The 24,643-nt window shown below is 44.5% G+C and overlaps 2 protein-coding genes across 3 annotated transcripts in view; one reads left to right on the top strand and one right to left on the bottom strand.

Annotated features, from left to right (window-relative positions):
- The window catches only part of Fank1 (fibronectin type III and ankyrin repeat domains 1), a 67,434-nt gene extending 65,020 nt beyond the window's left edge, over positions 1 to 2,414 (bottom strand). The window contains exons 1-2 of the mRNA XM_042701359.1: positions 2,402 to 2,414; positions 1,915 to 2,010 (exon numbers count right to left, since the gene is read on the bottom strand). Of these exons, the coding sequence (XP_042557293.1) occupies positions 1,915 to 2,010; positions 2,402 to 2,414 (109 nt within the window). The remainder of the gene's footprint in view (positions 1 to 1,914; positions 2,011 to 2,401) is intronic.
- The window catches only part of Dhx32 (DEAH-box helicase 32 (putative)), a 62,537-nt gene that overhangs the window by 3,346 nt on the left and 34,548 nt on the right, over positions 1 to 24,643 (top strand). The window contains exons 1-2 of one of the 2 annotated variants that reach the window (XM_042701307.1): positions 2,738 to 2,846; positions 18,893 to 19,404. In XM_042701307.1, the coding sequence (XP_042557241.1) occupies positions 19,123 to 19,404 (282 nt within the window). In that variant the 5' untranslated portion in view covers positions 2,738 to 2,846; positions 18,893 to 19,122. Of the gene's footprint in view, positions 1 to 2,737; positions 2,847 to 18,892; positions 19,405 to 24,643 lie in introns of those variants that run through there. The other variant, XM_042701309.1, reaches the window with a different exon arrangement.

The raw sequence follows: 24,643 nt of genomic DNA, 5'->3' as shown, positions 1-24,643 counted from the left end.
CATAGGTGAAATAAGGCTGGATATAAATCTTAAATTGAATGAGATCTTAGAAATTACTAATCTTGTCCTTTTAAATATTTACTAGCCATGATGACTTTAGTAATTGTTTACCCAAAATGTTGTTCATTAGACTGTGAATTTCCTAAAGGATATGGTGATTTTTTAATTATATAAAAATAACAAAAAATTAAGAATATAAGAATATAAGCCAGAACTACATGTGCTGTGCATATTCTGATTTTATTAAAATAAAAATTGGAACTGAAAAAAAAAATTTAGGCCAGGGGCTAGTGACTCATGCCTGTAATCCTAGCAACTCAGGAGGCCAAGATCAGAGGATCATGGTTCAAAGCCAGCCCACATAGGAAAGTGAGACTCCTATCTCCAATTAACCACTAGAAAACCAGAAGTGGTGCTCTGGCTCAAAGTGGTGGAGTGCCAGCCTTGAAAAAGCTTAGAGACAGTGCCCAAACCCTGAGTTTAAGCCCCACAACCAACCCCCCCAAAAAGGGGGTTGAAAAAGGACATATATTGTCATTCAAATCCCAGAGAGATGAGATACAAATGTAGAATTCATATATGAGATTAATTTACAAAGCCTTCCTTGTCTAAGTCCTGCTAACTTGTAGCCACATCTCTTCTCCTCACTCTTAACTATTTTATCTCTTCTCGTTTCCCTCCACTCTTTCTAGAGCTATAGCTTTACTAGTTTTCCTCCCCTGAGCCTTGAACTGGCCACTCAGGTGTCAGGGCCCATGCACTAGGGAGAGGTGCTCTGCCTGAAATTGCTTTCCCTCATTTTTTACAAGGCTATCCCGCAGGCCTCCCTCCTTCTTCAGCCTCCCACCCCCCTCCCTTCTCCAGTCTTAGACCCCAGGGAGGTTCCAAGAGTTCTTGTTTTCACAGTTAGGGAGAACATTTGTTGACAGTCCTCAATCCCTGGAACAAAGCTGCCATAAAATAGGCATCACAAAGAAATGGATAAACATGGTGGCAGTAAAGATTGCGAAAATTATAGTTTATATCCTTAAACGATAACACCCACCTGGTGTAGGCAGCTTCCTAGGTTGAACATTGTACCTAGGCATGTGTTACACTGCTGGGGGGAAAATAGCAGCCAACAGCTGGTTGGCATTCTGGGCCTGGTTCATGCCAACTCTGTTAACTATACCAGCATGTCAGCATAATTTTTTTTTAAAAAAAACCAATAACATAAACCTGAAGAAGTTTCTGGGTTTTTTTTTTCTCCTTTGGTAGTAATGAGGTTTGAACTCAGGGCCTTGTGCTTGGCTAGACAGGTGCTCTAGCACCTGAGACTCATACTCAGCAATTTTCTTTTGAAAAGATTATTACACTTCAAATCATTTCTTCTCTATGGAAAGCATACACACGCCTGCATCAGTTTGACATAAGACCAAACCAAATAATAATAATAATAATTGTAGCAGCTGTCTGCTACATTGCTTTCAACCGGTTCCATAAAATATAGGATACAATGGGTTTTAAATACAAAGAATCCTGTATTTAAAAACAAACAATTATAACTCTCGACGGTGTCTCCTCAGCTAGTGAGCTAAAAGGGGGGGAAAAAAGCTGTTTAAACTTGCTAGCTGGTTGGAAATGGCCGTTTGGAAAAATACAATGTAAAAAGCCACAGTTCCTTCAGAGATCTGGATTGGTTCGGGATGCTTTACTTCTGGCACTGTGCGAGGACAGACTTGCAAGACTGGGTTTGGGGGAGCCCCAGCGCATCTCAGGTCTCCCTATAAAACTCCGTCCGGGCGTGGGAATGGGGGTGGGTGGGCCCGGACGGGCTGGGGGAGGAGGAGGAGGGAGGAGGAGGAGAGAGGGCCTCGGACAAAGTCCGCGCTCGGGACAAACCGGTGGTTCGGGTCGGACCTGGGTGCGGCGCACCTCGGGCCATCCGGGAAGCGGGAAGTGCTGGGTGTGGCCCGGGGGGGCGCTCCTTTGCTCGGCCCCCGAATTCAAATCCGAACGCCGCCCAAACCCCTGGAGAGCAGGGAAATCGGGGCGGAAAGCGCGGGCCTCTGACCGGCCGGCGCGGGGCGCGGGCCGCCGCCGCCCGGGCCTCCAGCCGCACGCCGGGCGCAGGGCGGGGCGCGGGCCGCGTCTCCGCACACCCGACCCGGACGCCCCGCACGGCGGTCCCGGGGGAGCTGGGGAAGGGAGCCGGCGGGCGCTCGTCCCCGTCCCCCGCCGGGGCCCGGGCGCTCGCTCGCTCGCGGCCTCTCGGCGGACGCCGCCCGGCTCCGCGGAGAGGGAGACGCGCGAGGGGCGGCGCGGCCCGCACTTCCCGCTCGGGGCGTCGGAGCCGCGCGTGGCGCCCGCCCGACCCCAGGGCCCCCGGCCGTCCCCGGCCGCCCCGGTCCGGACGCCTTACTCTGGGGCTCCATGGTCAAGCAGCTCCCGGGCCCCACGGGCCGAGCCGCCGCCGCCGCCCTCCTAACGCCTCTCCTGGTCGGCGGGCGTCGCTCAGGTTGCCCTGACAACGGGGGCGGGGCGGAGGGCGGGGCCAGGAGGACGGCGAGAGGGAGGGACCAAAAGCCGCTCGGAAACGCGGGCGGGCGAGCCGGTGCGTCGCCCCGGGCACCGAGCGCGGGTGGCGGCCGGGTCGTCGGCGGAGGACGCCGCCTCTGAGGCCTGGCCCGCGGCCGCGCCCTCCTGGCGGTCTGCGCGCCCCCTCCCCTGCAGCACTGCGCCCCGACCTCCGCGGCGGGCCCGGCCGGGGCCCCCTCCCCCAGGCGGCTGCCGGAGACCTCTCGAGCGTCGGCGCCGGCCTGCTCCGCCGCTGGGCGCGGGCCTGGGCTCCCGGGACTCGGCGGCAGGTAACGGCGGGGCGGGGGTCCGCGCCGGGCGGGGCGGCCGGGCGGGGGGGGGGGCGGCCGCGCACCTGTTGCGGCACCAGGGGCCGCAGCCCGCCTTGGCCTGGACGACCTCCGCCCGCCCCGGGGCGGGGTGACGAGCGCGCCCCCTTCCCGGGACGCGCCCCCGGGCGGGGGTCGCCAGGGCCGGGGCCTGACGCAGGGGAGCCGCCCCTGAGGTCCCCACTGGGCCCCGCGCGGCCCCTGAACCCCAGAATTCCTCCGCCCAGCCTTGCCTCGCCATGCCGAGGGTCTCGCTTCAGGCCGTGGCCGCACCGGGTCTGTCCCGCGGTGCCGGGGTTCTCAGTCCCTCGGCGTGCGTGTTCTCGGTGGAGACACCGAGTCAGCCTACGGGTTTTGTAGCAAAACTTTGGCGGGGACGTCCTTGGGCGCAGTGGTCCCGAGCCGGACCGCGCACCCAGAGCCGCAGCCTTACGCAGCTGCAGGGTCCCAAGGGGGCTATCGGTTTCGTGTGTGGCAAGAATCCAGACAACCCGGAGGGTGTCATGGGGTCGGGGAGAAGAGGCGGAAGGAGGGAAGAAAAATGGGAAAAGCTGAGAAAGTGTAGGGGTGGAGAAGGGATGGCAGCGTAGATGACGTATTCAGGTCTCCACCAATCCCTGCCCCCCACCCCCTCCCTCAGCTCCAGTGTAGGGGGTGGGAAGGGATTGCAGAATTGATGTAGTAGTCTGGTCTGGAGATTGTGCCCCTCCATCAATCCTTCTCCCCCCCCCCCCCCCCCCTCAGCTCCAGTCAGAGTGGAAGAGAAGGAAATGGAAGGCCAAGGCCTTTGGGAGGGGGGGTCACATAAGTGATTACTCATCTTTGCCACCTGAGAGATTTCCACTGGATGGATGACCAGGACTCAGAGGAGAATTACTTCCCAGTTTGAAAGGAATCATTCAGAGGTTAATTGAAGCTGAGAAGACCATATTCTGGGATGGAAATGGACATTTGTTATCTCCTATCAAATTAGGCATTCCCTAATCTGGACTTTTTTCAGATTTTCAAAGCAAGAAGGTTTAGGTGTGGATATTGACAAGCAGTGTGTGATTTAAGCAGAACTCATCATTCAAAAGCCAAAGTGTTGAGGTGATAAATTCAGGTTGGAAAATAAACACTTCATGGTCCCTTAACTACTTGTTCCTGAAATTTGGAGAAGGAAAGGATGTAGTTTTAGTGAGAAAGTATGTAAGGTTCACAGTGCTTATGAATTCACTGTCTTCAAATTCTGGTTTTCATAAGCAAAACAAGGAATTGACTCTGTTATCCAAGATGTTATCCAAGTTCATCCGTAATATCTTGCATAATAAAAAGGTATCAAGTTAGTGATTTAAAAGAAAAACTTGTATTATTGATATGAAAAAGAAGTCAAGGTTAAAGTGTCACACACAGTAAAAGACTAGGCCTCTGTATTTAAAAAAGAAACATTGCAAATCTCCATGCTAAGGGAACATGAACACATTTTGGTTGGAAAAATGGGTGTATGTCTTAGTCAAGTACGTTGTAATGATTCAGAATTGTTTAATATACTCTTAAATTTTATTGTCATGGTGATGTGCAGAGGGGTTACAGTTATATAAGTAAGGTAGTGAGTCCATTTCTTGTGGAACTTGTTTCCCCCTCCCTCATTTTTCTCCCACTTTCCTTCCCCCACTTCCCCACTCTAGTTGACACTGAGGAACTGGCATTTGAGTTTAGGTGGTAAAAGGCTTAGCTATGGAAGAAAAGATTGTGGGTGGGGAGAAAGGCTCTAAACTGTCCAAAGGAGGGGCATTCAATGTGTCTTTTCCTTCCAGCACCTTGTACAGAGAGGAGTTTTAGATGTTCTGATGTTGCAGAAGATACCCAAGATTGCAGAGTTGTTGTTGGGTTGGGGTGGAGATGAAAGAGGAAGGTTTTACTGGTCCCTTTGCAGGTTTTCTACTATGGAGTTCGTTATTTTCACTGTGTTCACTATGTTACTAATGGCCAAAGGAAAAACAATGAAGTACTGTGGGATTTTAAGTTTCCAAGTTTATCACTTGATGGAATAGTTACATTGCTGTTATTTCACTGATGCTTAACAGAAGGAGGCATTGTTGTCAGGGAGTAACAAGGTAACCCTGAGTAGACACATGATGAGAAATAGCCTTCTTCTCATCAACTCTTGGCCACATCAGAATGCAGAGTAAGCATAACTTGCAGGAAGTTAACTTGATTCAGTGCAAATAGAATGATAAGTATCATGGCCCCAGAGAACGTGCTAGTTCTGTCCTATATTCTTATTGTGTAAGTGGGAGAAGGTTTTTTTTTGGGGGGGGCGGGGGGAGTCTGGTTGTAGGGCCTGAACTCTGGGCCTGGGCGCTGTCCCTCAGCTCTTCAGCTCAAGGCTAGCTCTGTACCACTTGAGCCACAGCGCCACTTGCGATTTTTTTCTTTTTGCTTATGTGGTGCTGAGGAATCGAACCCAGGGCCTCAGGCATGCAAGGCAAGCGCTCTACCACTGAGCCACCTTCCCAGCCCCATTAGAGAAGGTTTTGTTTTTGCCTTTGTTTTATTGGGGGGAGGTACGTATGTATTTATACCAGGCTTAGGGTGCCTTTTCTCTCTCTCTCTTTTAGAACATTAAGAAGTTCAGTTAAAGATACATTATGATCAAACTTTTGTACATTTGCATGTTTTTGCATTGTCCCCCAACCTGTGGTAGACTGGTGTAGGCCTTGGACCCCCGGCATGCCTGCCTGTCTTTCAGCTGTCTCTCTGACTCACAGCAATCCCTCACGGGACCTGGCCATCTCCCCTCCCCTTCCCTCTCCTCCTGGGAAATTTTCCTGGAGTACTCTATGACCACCAAGTGCCCTTTGCTCCCTGTCTGGGGCTCTTAGGTAGCTTAGCACTTAGCTATACTAGGCTTTCTTGTGAAATGTTCTCTCCACATCATATGTGTTCACAGATCTTGTACCTTTGATTGGACATTTTTGGTGCTAAATTTACAACCTGTGCAGCTCCTGTATTCTTTTTGGCACATAGTAGGTTCAGTGTGTGCCTAGTATCTTGAGTATGTTAGTAATAAAGAATAGGCTTTTAGTCAAGGATGATTGCATTCATCTCTAGCTATGCCACCAACTGGCAGTGGTTGTCTAATAGTCCAGTGAGAATCAAAATTAATTAAATATGACTATAGATATGAAGATCTTGTAGGTTGTAAAGAACGTTTTAACTATAAAAGACTTATTGATTCTGGCATAGAGAAACATTTACTGCAGTCTCCATGTGTTAGGCCCTTCCTGGCTCTGGAGTGTTGAGGAAATAAATGCCCAGATGGATGTGTGAAGGCAGGAGGACTTCCTTAGGCAGAGGATAACTTGGGCAAGGGCAGAAGATGAGAGACAGAGACAGACAGACAGACAGACAGACAGACAGACAGACAGAGCGCACAGCTCTTGGCAGTGCCTGTGTTCAGCCACATACATTAGAAGACAGCAGAGGCTGAGGAAGTGAAGCCAGAGAGGCAAATTAGGGTCTAGATCAGAAAGATCTGTGGGTTTTTCTTGAAGGTAGTAAGGATTTGGGTCGGTGACACGATCACTGTTGCATGTGGAGAGGATCAAAGATTAGCGGAGAGCCAAAATTAGAGACAGAACAAGAGTGAGGAAATGCTGAGGTAACTAAGAGTGACCGTGGTGGGAACAGGGAGGCTGGGACATGGGAAAGGCAGACTTGTCAGGCCCCAGCGAGGCCAGGAGGCAGGGCTGGTAAGAGGGAGCAGCCTGGGACGAGTCTCGGCTCTGCTTGGGGAGCTGGGGTAGACTGTTCTGTGCTGAAATGTGGGGCACAAGAGGAAGATGGTCTTTGTGGGAGGGTGGTCCTGTGAGGTGCCCCATTGACACCCAAGCGGCCCAACAAGCAGGGCTGGGTGTCTGCAGAGAAGGGTCTGCAGAGAAGGCTGAGAGGAAGACAAGGTGATATTAAACATTCAGTGTCGTGCCTCTCGCCAAATCGTGGTCAGCTTATTGGCAGCTTCACTGTGTTGAGGGTATTTTTTTTTGTGTGTGTGTGTGTGTGTGTTTTTTTTTTTTTTTTTTTTTTATTGTAAAGCTACTATATAGAGGGTTACAGTTACATGAATGAGGTAATGAGTACACTTCCTCTTGAACATGGTTACCCCCTCCATTGTTTTCCCCCTACCATCCCCTCCCTCCCTCCCTTCCCCGAGGTTCTTTTTTTTTTTTTTTATTGTGATTAAATGATTACATAATTTCAAAGTCACAAGTTCATTCTAACTTCCCTGGAGCAAATTGTCTACCACAGTCTGTAATATATAACAGTGTTCACATGTTATATACCATATATGTGATCAGCAGCATGGGGATATTTAGTAGTGGTTCAACCAGATGAGTGGGAGTTCTTTGTTTCTTAAGTCCTGTTAGTTTTGTCGTATCACCTAACCTTTTGGATTTAGCGTCCACTTATCAGGGAGACCATGTACCGTTTGTCTCTTCATTCTTGGCTTACCTCGCTCAACATGATTCCTTCTAGCTCCATCCATTTCCCTGCAAATGCCATTATTTTGTCATTTCTAATGGCTGCATAATATTCCATTGTGTATAGATACCACAATTTTTGGATCCATTCATTTGTGGTGGGGCATCTAGGTTGTTTCCATAGCCTAGCTATTGCGAACAGTGCTGCAATAAACATGGAGGTGCACGTGTCCTTGTATATTGGTTCCTGTTGTTCAGGGTAGATGCCTAGAAGTGGTATGACTGGGTCGTAAGGGAGGTCAATCTTTAGCTTTCTAAGGACCCTCCAGACTGCTTTCCAAAGTGGTTGTATAAGTGTACATTCCCACCAGCAGTGTAATAGGGTTCCTCTTTCTCCACATCCCCTCCAGCATTTGTTGTTGGCTGATTTGTGGATGTGGGACATTCTGACTGGGGTAAGGTGGTATCTCAGGGTTGTCTTTATTTGCATTTCCTTCACCACCAGGGATGATGAACATTTCCTCATGTGTTTCTTTGCCATTTTTATTTCTTCATTTGAGAAGTCCCTCTTTAGTTCCCTTGCCCATTTAGTAATTGGTTTGTTAGGTTTGGGAGGGATTAGTTTCTTGAGTTCCCTGTATATACAGGATGTTAACCCCTTGTCTGATATATTGCTGGTAAATATTTTTTCCCAATTAGTTGGTTGTCTTTCTAGCTTAGTTGCGATAGATTTAGCTGTGCAGAAGCTTTTTATTTTAAGGTAGTCCCATTTGTCGAGTCTCTCTCCAACTTGTTGTGACCCTGGGACTCTGTTCAGGAAGTTCCTTCCTGTGCCTATTAGTTCAAGTGTCTCTCCTACTCTGTCCTGCAGTAGTTTCAGAGATTCAGGTTTAATGTTAAGGTCTTTAATCCATTTTGAGTTGATGTTGGTGCATGGTGATAGGCTGGGGTCCACTTTTAGTTTTCTGCATGTGGCTGCCCAGTTTTCCCAGCACCAGCGGTTGAAGAGGCTGTGTTTCTTCCATTGTATGTCTTTGGCTCCTTTGTCGAATATCAGCTGGCTGTAGGCCTGTGGATTTATTTCTGGATCTTCTATTCTGTTCCATTGGTCTTCGGGTCTGTTTTTGTGCCAGTACCATGCTGTCTTTGTGATTATAGCTCTGTAGTAGAGTTTGAAGTTCGGCATGGATAGCCCTCCCATATTGTCTTTATCCCCTAGAATTGTTTTGGCTATTCTAGGTCTTTTGTTGTTCCATATGAATTTTTGGACGGTTTTCTGTATTTCAGTGATGTACATCATTGGGATTTTAATAGGAATTGCATTGAATTTGTATATTAGTTTTGGAAGTATTACCATCTTTACTATATTAAGTCGGCCTATCCAGGAGCATGGGAGGTCTTTCCATTTCCTAGTGTCTTCTGCAATTTCTTTCTTTAACTTTTTATAGTTCTCATTAAATAGTTCTTTTACATCTTTGGTTAGGTTAATTCCTAAATATTTTATTTTTTGGGAGGTTATTGTGAATGGGGTTGCTCCCTTTATTTCCCTCTCTTCCTGTGCATTATCAGTGTATAGGAAGGCAACTGATTTTTGTGGGTTTATTTTGTATCCTGCTATTTTGCCGAAGTGACTTATGATTTCTAAAAGTTTGGGGATGGAGTTTTTGGGATCGTGGAGGTATAGTATCATGTCGTCTGCAAAAAGGGATAGTTTAACTTCTTCTTTCCCTATGCGGATCCCTTTAATGTCTTTTTCTTGCCTTATTGCCCTGGCTAAGGGTTCTAGGACTATGTTGAAGAGGAGTGGAGACAGTGGGCATCCTTGCCTTGTTCCTGATTTTAGGAGGATTGGTTGTAGCTTTTCCCCATTAAGTATAATATTTGCTATTGGTCTGTCATAAATGGCTTTTACTGTTTTTAGAAATGTTCCTTCTATTCCTATTTTCTCCAGAGCTTTTAGCATGAATGAATGTTGAATTTTATCAAAGGCCTTTTCTGCATCTGTGGCGATAACCATGTGATTCTTGACCTTGGCTCTGTTGATATGTTGGATTACATTTATTGACTTACGTATGTTAAACCATCCCTGTGTCTCTGGGATGAAGCCTACCTGATCATAGTGTATTATTTTTTTTATGTGTTTCTGTATTCTGTTAGCTAGAATCTTGTTAAGGATCTTTGCATCTGTGTTCATCAAGGAGATTGGCCTGTAATTCTCCTTTTTGGTTGGGTCTTTGCCTGGTTTGGGGATGAGTGTGATATTGGCTTCGTAGAATGAGTTTGGGATAACTCCCTCCTTCTCTGTTTCTCTGAAGAGCTTGAGGAGTATGGGTATTAGTTCTTTTTTAAAGGTCTTATAGAATTCTGCTGTGAATCCATCTGGTCCTGGGCTTTTTTTTGTTGGAAGACTTTTGATAGCTTCCTGTATCTCATTATAGGATATTGGCTTATTTAATTGGTTAACTTCTTCTTTGCTCAGTTTGGGTAACTTGTATTTCTCTAAAAATGCATCCATTTCCGCCAGATTTTCTTCCTTTAGAGAGTATAGCTTTTGAAAGTAGTCTGTTAGAATTGTTTGGATATCTTGGGTACGTGTTGTGATGTTTCCCGTGGCATCCCTAATCCTATTAATATGGGTTTCCTCTCTTCTTTTTTTAATTAATCTTGCCAACGGGCCATCAATTTTGTTTATTTTTTCAAAGAACCAGCTTTTTGTTTGGTTTATTTTGGTTATGGTTTTCTGATTTTCTAATTGGTTAATCTCTGCTCTCAATTTGGTTATCTGGCTTCGTCTAGTAGCTTTAGGTCCCATTTTTTCTTGTTTTTCTAGCTGTTTTAGTTGCAACATGAGATTATTTACTTGGTCTGTCTCCATTCTCTTGATGTGGGCACTGAGGGCAATAAATTTGCCCCTCAGGACTGCTTCTGCTGTGTCCCACAAGTTTCTTTGTGAGGTGTTTTCATTTTCATTGAGTTGTAGGAAATGCTTTATTTCTTCTCTGATCTCTTCTGTTACCCAGGCCTTGTTAAGGAGTGCTGTGTTGAGGGTATTTTAAAAAACACAAATAGTGATCCCTCAGCCATGGCGGGAGTTTGGTTCCAGACACCCCACAATAGGAGAAAACCCGCAAGGCAGCAATAAGTGAACCACCAAATGGCAAGGGACCGCTGCTACCAGTTTGCTGATTGTCACTATCCCCAGGATCTCTGGACTGGAACTCCCGCAATAGGTGAGGGATCACTGTATTGAAATTAAAATGTTATTTTCTCCAGGAAAACTGTACTTGAGAAGGTCAAGGACGGGACCCCACGGTACACAGATTACATTGGGATGGGGGTGGGGGAGTGTCTGAGTTCTTTTAAAACCCAAGAAGACAGAAGAATTGTGACCAGAAAAAAGTAAGCAGAAAAACACGAAAAATGACAATCCCTACTCTGGAGGCACTCTTGTCCCGTAATCCCTGCTTTGCTCCACCTGCCACACACTCACAGTGTAGGTCCCATTACTACTTTATTAATGCTAATGCAAAACTGCTACCGTTACAGTTCACAGAAAAGGGAAGTTTCTGATTCTTTGTAGTTCTTCAATGTAAAATGTAACCTCAAAAATTAATCATGGTGGGACTGGGAAGTTGGCTCAGTGGTAGAGTGCTTGCCTCGCATGCATGAGGCCCTAAGTTTGATTCCTCAGCACCACATAAGCAGAAAAAAGCTGGAAGTGGTGCTGTGGCACAAGTGATAGAGTGCTAGGCTTGAGCTGAAGAGCTCAGAGTTCAGGCCCCATTAACTGACAAAAAAAAAAAATTAATCATGGTGATGTCTTAAGTAATTACTGTTTAAAGAAGATGAGATCTGCTGGGTGCCAGTAGCTCACAGGTGTAATACTAGCTACTCAGGAAGCTGCGATCTGAGGATTGCAGTTCAAAGCCAGCCTGGACAGGAAAGTCCATGAGACTCTTTGCCTCTAATGAACCACCAGAAAACCAGAAGTGGCACTGTGGCTCAAATGGTAGCGCACTCACCTTGAGCTGAGCACTCAGGAACAATACCCAGGCCCCGGATTTCAAGCCCCCTGACTGGCCAAAAAAAAAAAGTTGAGATCTGAGTGGGTAATCCTAAGCACTTTGGAGGCTAACGCAGGAGGATTGTAATTTCAAGGGCAACCTGGGCTTTGTCTTAATAAATGAAATGAATTACTTAAAAGTTCATTTTATAAATGCCTGAGGTAAAATGTGTTAACTTCCTTTAAGAGACTGGTGAACCTCTTTTCTTTAGATCTCAGCTTTCTTGGATCCTATATTAGCTCATATATTTAACTTGGACTATACAAATAAGCCATACCACACTATCTCTGCTTTTTCTAAGAATAAATTAGTTTTTAATACCATCAGGACATAAGAAAGCATAAAAATAATACTGAAAAGCACTGAGTATTCTAGTCATTTGAACTTCTAACGAAAGCCTTAACCTGCAGACTTAACTGGAGAGTGGTGTGTTTTCTGATGTTTAAGCATTAGGAAATCTTAGATCTAAGTCTAATAATGTTTAAACTGCCATTGGTATGTAGAATTTTTTTTTAACTGCAGAATTGATCAAGCTGTATTTGGTTTGAGGCAATACTGAGTACAAAGCAAATGAAAAAAAAAAAAAAAAGCTGTGTTTGGTGACACACACCTGTAATCCCAATTACTTGGGAGACAGAGATTGGAAGGATCATAGTTTAAGTCTAACCTGAGTAAAAAGTTACTGAAATCCTCAACTCAAGTGAACAAGGCATGGTGGTGTTACAGCTATGTGGGAAGCATAGGTAGGGGGATTGAGGTCTAAGGCTCAACCTTAAGGCAAAAACCCAAGACCCGGCTCAGTGGGAGAACACCAGCTGAGCAAGTTTGAGACACTGAGTTCAAACCCAAGTACCTATGACACAGATGGTGGATGGATGGGTGGAGGGTTGGTCGGTTGATTTGCTTAGTTAAAATCAGTGTCAACTTGTTAGAAGTCTAGAAATAAGAATTGATAATAAATTTTGAATTTTGACACTACCTTGTTCCAAAATATTTAAAATAGATACTGGAAATTTAGGCAGTGGTTAATTCTATTAAAACAGGCTAATGTGAGCTGGAGGCATGGCTCCAAGTTCAAATAACCCCAGTAATAGGGAGGAGAACCGACATAGTCAAAAGAAATAACACCCTCTTTTGTCTTCCTGTGCTGGTCCTGAACTCCAGATCACTCCTCTGCCCCATCCCTCTGGGATCATAGGCATGTACTATATTCTGCAGCCTTCTGAAAGTCCTAGGAATGATTAAGTGCATTGTTTTAATTAAAGCATGTCACGCCTGAGAGGTAAAGTTTACATACTAAATGCTTGACTGTCATTCCATGAAGGTAATTAGAATTGTGTTTCAATCTAAAGGAGATTTACAAGTGAGTCTATGCCATGTTTTTCTTTCTCTCTCTTTTTTTTTTTTTGTTTGTTTTGCTGTCTGACAGCACTCATGGTGGTATTTCTGAAAGCCACGGGCTCATCCTCTTTCCCACCAAGCTGGAAGAAAGGCAGGTAAGTTAAGTGTTCATGCAGTGTGCCAGGTCAGGCTAGGGTCAGACAGAATGCCCAGCCCCAAGCTCCTGCTCTATGCCACACGTGAGCTGTTCAATGCAGCATAAATTAACCAAACCTCTGAAGGCCTAAATTTCCTCATTTGAAAAATGGAAATAAGTAAAACCCCATGGGGTTCTTAAGGGTTTAAATGAAATAATCCATATAAAGTACTTAAGCACTTAGCATGACATCTGGTATGAAACAAGCACTCTCCAATGCTAATTGCCAGAATTACCATCATTATTATCATTATTGGTCTCATTTTTGTAGTGTGGAAGCATGCTCTCACAGCGCAGGCTACAGACCGAAGCCTTGCAGGTTTGCAATGAGGTGTGGACATCGAGCCTGGCTAGCACTGGGCTATGTTCACCACACGTAGTTTGGTTAGCTGACTTCTTCAGAGGCGGATGCAGTGAGTTGATTTCTGTTCTCTACCAGCTCCTTATGTTGCCATATATCACGCTTTGTATGGAGTAGCTGTGGGATGGTGGACCAGTGATCTTGTTCTCCAACATTAACAGCTCCTTATCCTGAGCTCAGTTATTACTCCCTGATAGTACCTTGTTACCTCTCTTTTCCAAACATGGCAATCATAAATTCTAAGTATATTGTTAGTTCAGCAAACACTTGTTGCATAGTCTGTGTCTCATTTAGGAGTTGCAGAGTCGGCTTAGAAATGAGTCCCACCTTTGGGAAGCAAGAAGAGAGAAGTGAATGAATGAGTCCCTGCAACAGTGTTGGCAGTCATTTTACAGCGCGGTGCCAAAGGTTTCACATAGTCAGGGTCAGTCCCCTTTGGTACACAAGCTGCTCCCAGAAAGGGGCAGAGTCAGCAGCTGTGCTTCTCCAGTTCCACTCTGGGACTGCAGAGCAGTGTTCACTGTATCACCGGAGAGATCGAGTCTCCTAGAAATCTGCACTGCTTGGCAACACCCGAACTTTAGCGTCTCATTTTATAAAAGAGAGAATTACAACTGTGTGTGTGTGTTAGTAGGGGTTCAACTGAGGGCCTGGGTGCACTCTCTCTTAGCTTTTTCACTCAAGGCTGGCATCTCCCATTGGAGCCACAGCTCCACTTCTGGCTTTTTAGTGGCAATAAGAATTTCACAGAAAGCCGGGCGCTGGTGGCTCATGCCTGTAATCCTAGCTACTCAGGAGGCTGAGATCTGAGGATCACAGTTCAAAGCCAGCCCGGGCAGGAGAGACCATGAGACTCCTATCTCCAATAAACCACCAGAAAACCGGAAGTGGCGCTATAGCTCAAGTGGTAGAGAGCTCGCCTTGAGCTGAAGAGCCGACCAAAAAAAAAAAAAAAAAGAATTTCACAGACTTTCCTGCCCAGACTGGTTTTAGAGCATGATCCCAAATCTCAGCCTCTAAAGAAACTAGAATTACAAGCCTATTACCCAGCCTGAGAATTTAACTCTAGGGTTGGAATTGTTGAAGATCTATCCTTTTTCTTTTTTTAATTACCGAGTATTTGCTTTTACATGTACACATAGATAATAACTCCTATAAAGAGTTATGAGACATAATCAACAGATACTAAGTGTAAAGCTTTGATTTAAAAAAATAGCTACCTCAGCTAGACTGTAAGCCCCTTAAGGCCAGGAGCCGGGCCTGCCTGGTCCCGCTGTGGGAAGCATATTCGCAGGTGTTCCAGAGATGAGCATATCAAGGCTGAGAACCCTAGAACCCTGTCAGTTTATGAGCGGTGCCTGCGACAGAATGCAGTCAGCTATTAGTATGGAAGGTGAGAAAACCCTGCAGAGCATACAGTGACTTATGCATTGTGCGTTCAGCCTGTGGGTTCATGAGCACCCACAACATTTGAGCTCACAACTGTGGGAATTGCCAGTGAGAAAGCTATAGCTAACAACACATCTAAATAAAGTGATTAAAAAAAAAAAAACAGTGGGGTGCTGGGAAGGTGGCTCAGTGGTAGAGCACTTGCCTTGCATGCATGAGGCCCTGGGTTCAATTCCTCAGCACCACATAAGCAGAAAAAAAAAACCGGAAGTGGTGCTATGGCTCAAGTGGTAGAGTGCTAGGCCTTGAGCTGAAGAGCTGAGGGACAGCGCCCAGGCCCAGAGTTCAGGCCCATGACCGGACCCCCCCAAAAAACCAGCGAAGATGGCAAGCGGACAGATGGTGGAGCAGTTCCCAATCTCCAGTCTCACATTTGGAGATGTGGCCTCCCCTGTGCCAGCTGCTCACAAGCAGTCCCGAGGACCCGTGGTGTGCTGACAAGCAGGATACCTGCCACTGTCCTTCTCAGTGCAGGGAGGAGAGCAGGGTAGACGAGCCAGGAAGAGCCTCACCAAGCATGCTGACCACAAGATGGCCTGGGCATGGACTCCTGGGGGCCAGCAGGGCTCTGTGCAGCAGTTTGGCCTTGACACTCACAGCGGAGAAATCTATAGACCTCATTTTATTCTGTAGTTCTGTAATGGAGATTCTGAGTCATGAAGAAAAGTTGAACTATTTTATCTAGAAGGCTGAAGTGTGGTTATCAGTTGCTGCAGGACAACCTCCCTCCCTGCCCCCCCCCCCAAAAAAAACCTAGGCAGTAGCATTTATAGCCTCTTGAGATTCTGGGTGGCCTGGCCTCTCTGGGATGTGGATTGGGAGCTCAGCATGGTGGTGGCTAGGTCTGCATCATCCGAAGGCTGGACGGGGCTGGAGCCTCTGAGAGAGCTCACTCATGAGCTTGGGTTGAGGTGTGAGCCAACTGTCCACACCTGGGGCTCAGAATTCCGGAATGGAAACTGGTTTAGACGCTGTGTTGCACACAGAGGGCCTTGGAAGTGACTCAGAGGCCCGGCGCTGCCTTCTCCAGGTCACAGTGAGTCTGTCACTGGCCCTCAGGCTCACTGTCCCATTGGCGTAGTGGCAACACTTCCTCGCCATCTTTCAGACGCCCACAGTTTAGTGGGTAAAAACACGATGTGGGACTGAGAATCAACTGGGCCTTAGGGCTCTAGAAGGAGAACTGTGCGGAAGGGCTCTCTAGGTAGCCCCAAGGGTTCCAAGTGGTCACTGCGTGGTTGACACAACACAAGCTTTTGCTCTAAAGAGCATGAGATCGTTTACTCTGAGCCAGATGTGAGTGAGTGGGCCTGGAAATACAGGTCAGGTCACTCTGAGTGACAGGTTCCACTGTGGAAAGGGTCACATGAGCTTTTATAGTCCAGAACAAGAGAAAGTTGTGAAGGAGTGCACTTTCCCAAATGCAATGATGCGGGGATCAGATTAGAAAGGTCACAGCAAAGTGGGCGATCTCTTCTGTTGGTTCACAGGTTTTAACATTCTTGGCTCTAGGGTTGGTGGGAGCTAGGGGCCTGCTGAGTGTACCAGTACATTGCAAGAGTTTTACCTAACAGTCCAAAAGATGTTACATCAGATAAGGTGATTGGTAAGTGTCTATTAAGGACACTAAAGATAACCTAAGATAATTCTGATGGCAATATTCTTTTTCTCCACAATGGTGATGTTCCAGTCAGTCAATCTGCAAGATTTCTAATATAGATAAGCTTTTTTAGAGAAATCCAGTCACCTTAATTCCAAGATTGTTACACTCGGAGTAGTATAAGTTAACAGCAACATATGTAGTAAAAATATTATACTTGTGGAAGGTGGCTGGTCCCTGGGCTTGAACTCAGGACCACTAGCTTGATGGCCTTTCTTGCTTACAGCTGATACTCTGCCATACTCCAGCCATTTTTTGCTGTTTAATTGGAGATAGAGTCTCACAGACTTTCTGCCCAGTCTGGCTTTGAACTGGGATCCTCCTTGGCACTCAGCTAGATGTATTTTTTTTTTCAGTCATGGGCTTGGGCACTGTCCCTGAGCTCTTTTGCTTTAGGCTAGCACCCTACCACTTTGAGCCACAGCACCACTTTAGTTTATTGGAGGTAAGATTCTCACGGTCTTGTTTTTAACCCAAATCCTCAAATCTCAGCCTCCTAAGTAGTTAGAATTACAGGTGTGAGCCATTAGTTCCAGCCTATTTTTTTTCTTTAACTGGTTAAAATAGAGAGTTCTTAAGAGAATTGAAGGTTATAATTGTCGTTAAATCCACACATAGTTCTAGAATCCTTAGGAGAAATCCTAATGAGAAAAAAAGAAAACTTGAATTGGAAGCTCAATTTAAACTTCTGGCAGGAGAAACTTCTGATTGTTGGATAGCATCTCAATGCATACTTGTCCTGGCATGTCAAGCTAATGTTTTCTGGTTCTAGTCTAGGGTCTGGCCTGGCCTGGGCAGGGAAGAGTTACGAAGTAAATTCATAGTAAGGTATTTGTATTGCATACCATTGTGATTCAATTTTAATTGGAACAGTGGCTTTCAGAATGAAAGGTTTTGTGTCAGTAGTGGTACTTGAACTCAGGGTCTCCCTCTCATTTTTTTTTTTTTTTAAGGCATCAAGGCTGGCACTCTACCACTTCAACCAAACTTCTATTTCCAACTTTTTGCTGATTAATTAGAACTAAGAATCTCAGAGAGTTTTCTGCCTGACTGACTTTAAACAACAGTCCTCAGATCTCACCTCCTGAAGAGGTGTGAGCTACCAGAATCTGGCTCAAAATGTTGTTTTTCATTTTTTTTTGTGTGTCAGTCCTGGGGCTTGAACTCAGGTCTGGCACTGTTCCTGAGCTTTTGTGTTCAAGACTAGTTTTCCACCATTTGAGCCATACTTCATTTTCAGCTCTCTCTCTTTTTTGTGAGTAACTGGACATAAGAGTCACATAGACTTTCTTCCTGGGCTGGCTTCAAACCATGATCCTCAGACCTCACCTTTCTGAGTAGCTAGGATTACAAGTGTAAGCCACTGGTGCCCAGCTCAAAAGAACTTTTAAAAACTCTACCTTCATAGTTATTTAAACCCCCCTGCTTCTAGCTTTGTCATATGTAAGTTCATAAAAGTTCTAGCCTGTTCTTTCTCCTGCCCTTACAATATCCATACGTGTGTGTCCAGTGCCTACGTTTATTAACCTGAGCTCTAGCAAATGCTAGCCCTACAAAAGCTTATTGGAGCAGTCACTTAATCAAAGGAGAGTGTTTTTCTTCCTCCTGCCCCTTGAGGGAGCAGCCCCCAAGCTCTCCTCTAGCCGTGTGAAGCTGCGGTGAGACAAGAGCTTCGTGCAAGCACACTGTGAACTGTGTTCTGCATTATGAGCTTTCTTCCTTTTTCATTTCCACTTGGCACATGTGCAAAAGAGGCATGGACTGCATTGCTTTTGTTCTGTTCTTATCAGTTGCTGGTGATTGTAGGGGAGACCACCTACCTGATCTGTGGGGGAGGCACCCCTGGGTAAACCTGCCCTTCTTCCGGCAGTCCTCCCTTCCTTGAGATAGAAGTTGTCTTTTGTTAGCTTTTGGATCTCCCATGTTGATGTCTCCAGAAATAAGCTGAAGACTTTTGATCTAGCTAAACCAAGACAGTTAGCAAAAGCCACCTATAACCTCAGGTGAAAAGAAATACAGATTATCTTCCTTTACTTCCTAAACTGGCACAAGAAGAAGTAAAATGAAGGTTTCTCAAGTGCTACCCAGTAATAAAGCTGGGGATTTCTGAAGAGACTGTGGTATAGTGCTGGAAGGGCACCCACTGGCCTTCTCAGCTTCCCTTTATAAACTCCTGGTCTCTTTTGTCTTGGGATTAGGTGCCCACGTGACTAGTTGGAATACAATGCGCCTCTCCCAGCCTCTCCCTGCAGCTTTTCCTTTCACAGTGACCCAGATGTGAGGGGCTGTGGGAGAGGTCAGCCTGCCAGCCATCCTTTTCCACACTGGCCAGGAGAAAGTTACAGCCAACCTGCCTTTAAGAGCCTAGCCTAGTATTCCTGACTGAGTGACAGCAGCAAGGAGAGACAGTCGCTTGTTAGCAGAAAAACAGAGCATTTGTTGATCTCACATCCTTTCTCCATGTGTTTTCTAGCGTGGATTATTGACAGTCATGGAACACTGAAGAATGCTTGAATGCTGAAGTGGGCCAGCAAGGCAACGAGGGACAGATGACACTGGCTTGAGGAAGTAACTTGGTGCACCCGCAGAGTCTTCCATTGGGAGGTCCAGCTGTGTGTGCACAAGCACACACACCCAGGTGTCCTCCCCTGTCAGTAATGGGCTGTTGAAAGGAGAAACTTGATCCCTAACTGCCCTGTGGAGATGGAGGATGAAGAACTGGAGTGTCCAAACTCCTCCTCAGAAAAGCGCTATTTTCCTGAGTCCCTGGACTCCAGTGATGGGGATGAGGAGGTTGTTCTGACCTGTGAGGACCTGGAAGTGAACCCTTTTGACGGACTACCATACTCATCACGCTATTACAAACTTCTCAAAGAAAGAGAAGACCTCCCAATATGGAAAGAAAAATACTCCTTTATGGAGAATCTGCTGCAAAATCAGATTGTGATTATTTCAGGAGATGCCAAATGTGGCAAGAGCTCTCAGGTGAGTAAAAAAAAGAATCCTTTTTTGTAATTCTGGTCCTGGGGCTTGAACTCAGGGCCGGAGCATTGCTTGCTCAACGATAATGCCCTACCACATGAAGCCTCAGCTCCACTTCCCGTTTTTTTTTTTGGGGGGGGGGAGTTTCTTATGGCGGTTAATTGGATATGGGGGTCTCACAGACTTTGCTACCTGGGCTACTTTGAACTATGATCCTCAGATATCAACCTCCTGAACAGCTAGGATTATAGACATGAGCCACCAGTGTCTGGCTAGCTACAAAACTTTTTGCTTTATGTGTTACGATGCTTTTTATTACTTAGGTAATTTAATACAACACAGCCTAGGGTTCTATTTTTATTAATAATACCCAAATCAATTGACAGCTGAATAACACCTAATACTTACATGGATATTATGTTTAGTAAATCACAGAATTTCCTCTAGAATAATTTACTTCTGTATACATGTTGTACCAAAAGATGTAATTGGTGCTATTTTCCCACCAGCAATTTGGGGATTAACCTTTATGTTTACACATCAGTGGTCTGGTAGTCAACATGTTAGATAGCTAATGAATACTTACTTCAAATTTGTTGTATTTAGACTTTAGGATTTGACTCAAGTCAGATCTATGTCAGATCTATGTTTTAGTCTTAAGATGAAGATTCTTAAAATGTAAGAAATAAGGCTGGGAATGTAGCTTAGTTGTAGAGTGCTTGCCTAGCATGCATGAAGCCCTGGATTCTGTTCCTTAGTACCACATAAACAGGAAAAGCTAGAAGTGGCACTGTAGCTCAAGTGGTAGAGTGCTAGCCTTGAGCAAAAGAAACAGTGATAGTGCCCAGGCTCTGAGTTCAAGCCCCAGGACTGGCAAAAAGAAAAAAAAGAAAAGAAAAAGATAAGAAATAGAGCAGACCAGCTCCGAAAGGACCTCATCATTTTCACATGGCAGAGCTGGCCCAGGGGATTTGATCACTTGTCTCATATCACATGATTTCCAAATTGGGACAAAAAAAGAGTACTTTTCACTGTATACTGATAATTCCAAGTTGATTGTTATCTTTGGCACTTTCTTGTAATTTGAAGAAAGAGGAGGGAGGGTGGGACAGTGTTTTAATAATCTGATATCAAGGATTTGTCATGTTCTGTTACTTGTTCTGATGAGTTACTGCTATAATGATTGATTTTAGTTCACTATGACTTAAATGAGTATGATTTTTCTGATTTATGTGGACAAAGTAGCAATTTAAAAAAAAATTTCTGGATACATGTATACGTGTGTGTATATGTGTGTATGTGTGTTTATTTTTGTTTTTGTTTTAATGCTGGGGAAGCAAACCTAAGAATTTGTAGAGGGTAAGCAATCCTCTGCCACTGAGCTACATCCCCAACTTTAAGTTTTTATTTTGTGATAATCCAGACTTTAAAAAAGTTGTAATAACAATACAGAGATTTATGTCCTTCACCTGGATTTCTTATGAAATATTTAACCACACTTGATTTTTTGTCTTCTTGCCTATCCTTGTTCCACACTTATGAATACACATATTTATTCCACACCTTTTAAGAATAAATTGATGTTGCTGTATGTCATATATACCTATATTCCCAGCCTTTAGGAGACTGAGGCAGAACGAATGTGAGTTTGAGACTAGCCTGGGCTACATATGTGAGAAAAACTGTCTTTTCTAACAAACTGTGTTGCTTAAAAGTTCCTGCTTTGGCCTGGTGCCTTGGCTTTTTGTTCAGGAAAACAAGAGCTGCTTTGGGATAAGGAAGGATCTTTGAAATGTAAGTTTTTTGTCTTAAACTGATTTCTTTTAAAGGTGGAATGAGACACACTTCAGATTGTTAAAGAACTAGCTTGGGGGTTCCATGATATTTTGAGATTACTTGTATACTGTTAATCTTATTTCAAAGTCACATTATGTAAATATAGTTTACCCTATTCAAACTAGCCAGTCATGAGCAGACTGTTAACCTGAGCTCAGCCAATTGGAATGGAGGAGCGGGGCCAGCTGTATTAGGGATAAATAGGGGAGCAGCCTGTCAGTGCTTGCTTGCCGGGGATTTTTGGCTGATGGCACACCCTTCTGCAGAAGTAGATTTTGCCTGGCAGAGACAGTTCTTTTTTTAATTTTTATTTTATTTATTTATTTTGTCAGTCATGGGGCTTCAACTCTGGGCCTGGGCACTGTCCCTCAGCTCTTTAGATCAAGGCTAGTGCTCTACCACTTGAGCCACAGCGCCACTTCCGGTTTTCTGAGTGGCTCTTTAGGAGATAAGAGTCTCATGGGGGGGCGGGGGAGGATAGGATGGGAAGGGGAAAAAAAGAGGAGGCTACAATGCTTGATAAGAAATGTACTCATTATCTTGCCCATGTAATTGTAACCCCTCTGTACAATATTTTCACAATAATAAAAAAAATATTAAAAAAAAAGAGTCTCATAACCTTTCCTGCCCGGGCTGGCTTTGAACCACAATCCTCAGATCTCAGCCTCCTGAGTAGCTAGGATTACAGGCATGGTCCTCAGATCTCAGTCTTCTGAGTAGCTAAGATCATAGGCATGAGGTACTGGTGCCTGGCAGTTCTTTATTTTTGTGTGTATTGTTGTGATTCTAGGGGTTCTTGGAGAACAAACTTATAACACATGGCAAGACCCTGTCTCAAACACACACACACACACACACACACACACACACACACACACACACACACACACACACACACGAAAAACAAACATAGAGACAAAGAGATGGTTAGAATGATTATGTGATGTCTTTTGCCCCATATATTTCAATGTATGTCAAAAACAGTGAAATATGCTATATATATATATATATATATATATATATATATATACATATATATATTTATGTATGTATATATATATAAAACACTAAATATTTTATATAATCATCAAAGTAGGAAATGCAAATGTTGGTATCTTATTATCTAATGTCTACCCAATTACATTTAATCAATCTTACATAATTTTGATAGAATACATTTTCTTGTTGGAAATCAGTCCAAGACTACATTATATTTCATTGTCACGGTAGCTTATTCCTGTAATCTCAGCTACTCAGAAAGCTGAGATCTGAGGATTGAGATTTGAAGCCAGCCTAGAGAAACAAATCTGTGAAACTTTGATCTCCAGTTAGCCAGCAAAAAGCCATAAATATGTGTATGGCACTTGTGGTAGAGCATTAGCCTTGAGCACAAAACTCTGGGGCCACACCCAGGCCCAGAGTTCAAACCTGAAGACCAAAAAAAACCAAAAACCAAAACAACAAAAAAAAACCCACCTTCCCCTGCACAGCTCAGATAGGAACTCTGACTGTGTGAAGTAGGCTGTTGTCATACCCTGACCTGCCGGTGCTTCTGTGACTCCTTCACCTTTTAAGCACTACATTGGTGGTAGCCAAATGGTGGTTTGTCTAATCCTGTCATGCCTTCTTCATTTATTATTTGGAATTCTTCTGTAAGGCTCAGCATTCTCTTCATTATTATTTATTTATTCAGCTGTTCATATCCATGTAGACTCATTCTGTGAATTATAATTTTTAATAGCCCATTAGTTTTGTTGTTTGAGTTGTCCTGGATGTGGCTAGTGGACCTCCTCAAACGATGTCTTTGTCCCTCTGACTTGTCTGCATGAGTTTTGAGCTCTTTAGCTATTCTTCCAGGTTCATCCAGTGTGTTTCCTGTCCCAGTCATTTTTCTCAAGGATTCTTGTTCCTTTTAGCAGCAAATTTCATTTAGAACCAGGATGGCTGCAGTAGTTGTGCCCCTTGAATGAGGAACTATGTATGAGAGTACACCTACTTGCACACTTGTCTGTCCATCTGTCTACATAGCTGTTTGTCTTTTTGTCTCTCTAGTACTTTTATTTCCCTCTATCTTCCTCAATTTCTCTCTTTTTATTGTTTTCTACCTCCTCATATTTCTATTCATTTATCTCTCATACTTCCTTTTCCCTGTTAGTAAATGTTCGTACTGATGCCTCCAACACCAGTTCAGCACCACAGCGTTCACTGCAGTCTTCTCAGTTTCCATATTTGTAAATTCTTTATGAGAAACATGGCTGTCGTTGTTTAGAATATCCTTACTTACTATGACTCTTAGTCATAGCTTCAAAATTGCTAACTCATACTAGTTGTTGTTGCTGTTGTTGTTTTCTTGTGCCTGTCCTAGGGCTTGAACTCAGGGCCTGGGCTCTATCCCTAAGCTCTTTTGCTCAAGGCTAATGTTCTACCACTTGAGCCATAGCTCCACTTCGGGCATTTTGGTGGTTAATTAGAGATAAAAGTCTCATGGACTCTTTTGCTCAGGCTGACTTCCAACTATGATCCTCAGATCTCAGCCTCCTGAGTAGCTAGGATTCTAGTTATAAGCTACTAGTCTGACTTCATACTAGATTTTTTTTTCTTGTCGGTTGTGGGGCTTGAACTCAGGGCCAGGGTACCGTTCTTGAGCTCTTTCACTCCAGGATAGTGCTCTACTTCTTTGAGCCACAGCACCACTTCCAGTTCTTGAGTGGTTTGTTGGAGATAAGAGTCTTACAGGGACTTTTCTGCCTGGGCTGGCTTTGAACCTCGATCCTCAGATCTCAGCCTTCTGAGTAGTTAGAATCACAGGTGTGAGCCACCAGTGCTCAGCAGGCTTCATACCAGTTTGTGTATACACACACACACACACACACACACACACACACATACACAGAGACATATATACAAACACATACATATATTTGAGTTTTCTATAGGAATTTGTATTCTTTTAGAATTAGAATTTATAATATATTAATGCTTAGCCATGGTTTCTGTTATTTTTATCATGAAGCCATTTTAGTGATTCATGCTTATTTTCTGTGTAAGGGGAAGGCAGTAAGTACCTTTAGTTTCAGAGAAGTCAATAATGTACTCAAGTGATGAGGGAAAAAAACTGTTCATTGATTTCTTAATTCAGGAAACCATTTGATTTTTTAAAAATATTTGTCTCTTTCAGGAGTCTGTACTTTCTTGTTCCTCTGTTTTAAGCATTTCAAAGAAATGCCAGTCTTCAGAGTGAATCCAAAGATCTTAAACCTCCTGTGTCTTTGGAACAGATGCTACGAAGGCTTTTTTGTGAGTGTCCTGGAGAGGAGGAGGGTGCTTCTCCTCTATCTGTAGAGCCTTTTTCTATTTCATTTTTAGGGCAAGCTTACAAAAGAGTCAAAAGAAAGCAGAACATTTT

This window comes from Dipodomys spectabilis, unplaced genomic scaffold, assembly GCF_019054845.1.
Source record: "Dipodomys spectabilis isolate Male_0828 unplaced genomic scaffold, ASM1905484v1 ptg000289l, whole genome shotgun sequence".
In the NCBI taxonomy this organism is placed as follows: Eukaryota; Metazoa; Chordata; class Mammalia; order Rodentia; family Heteromyidae; genus Dipodomys; species Dipodomys spectabilis.
The sequence above is the reverse complement of the archived record's forward strand: the minus strand, read 5'-3'. Positions and strand labels throughout refer to the sequence as shown.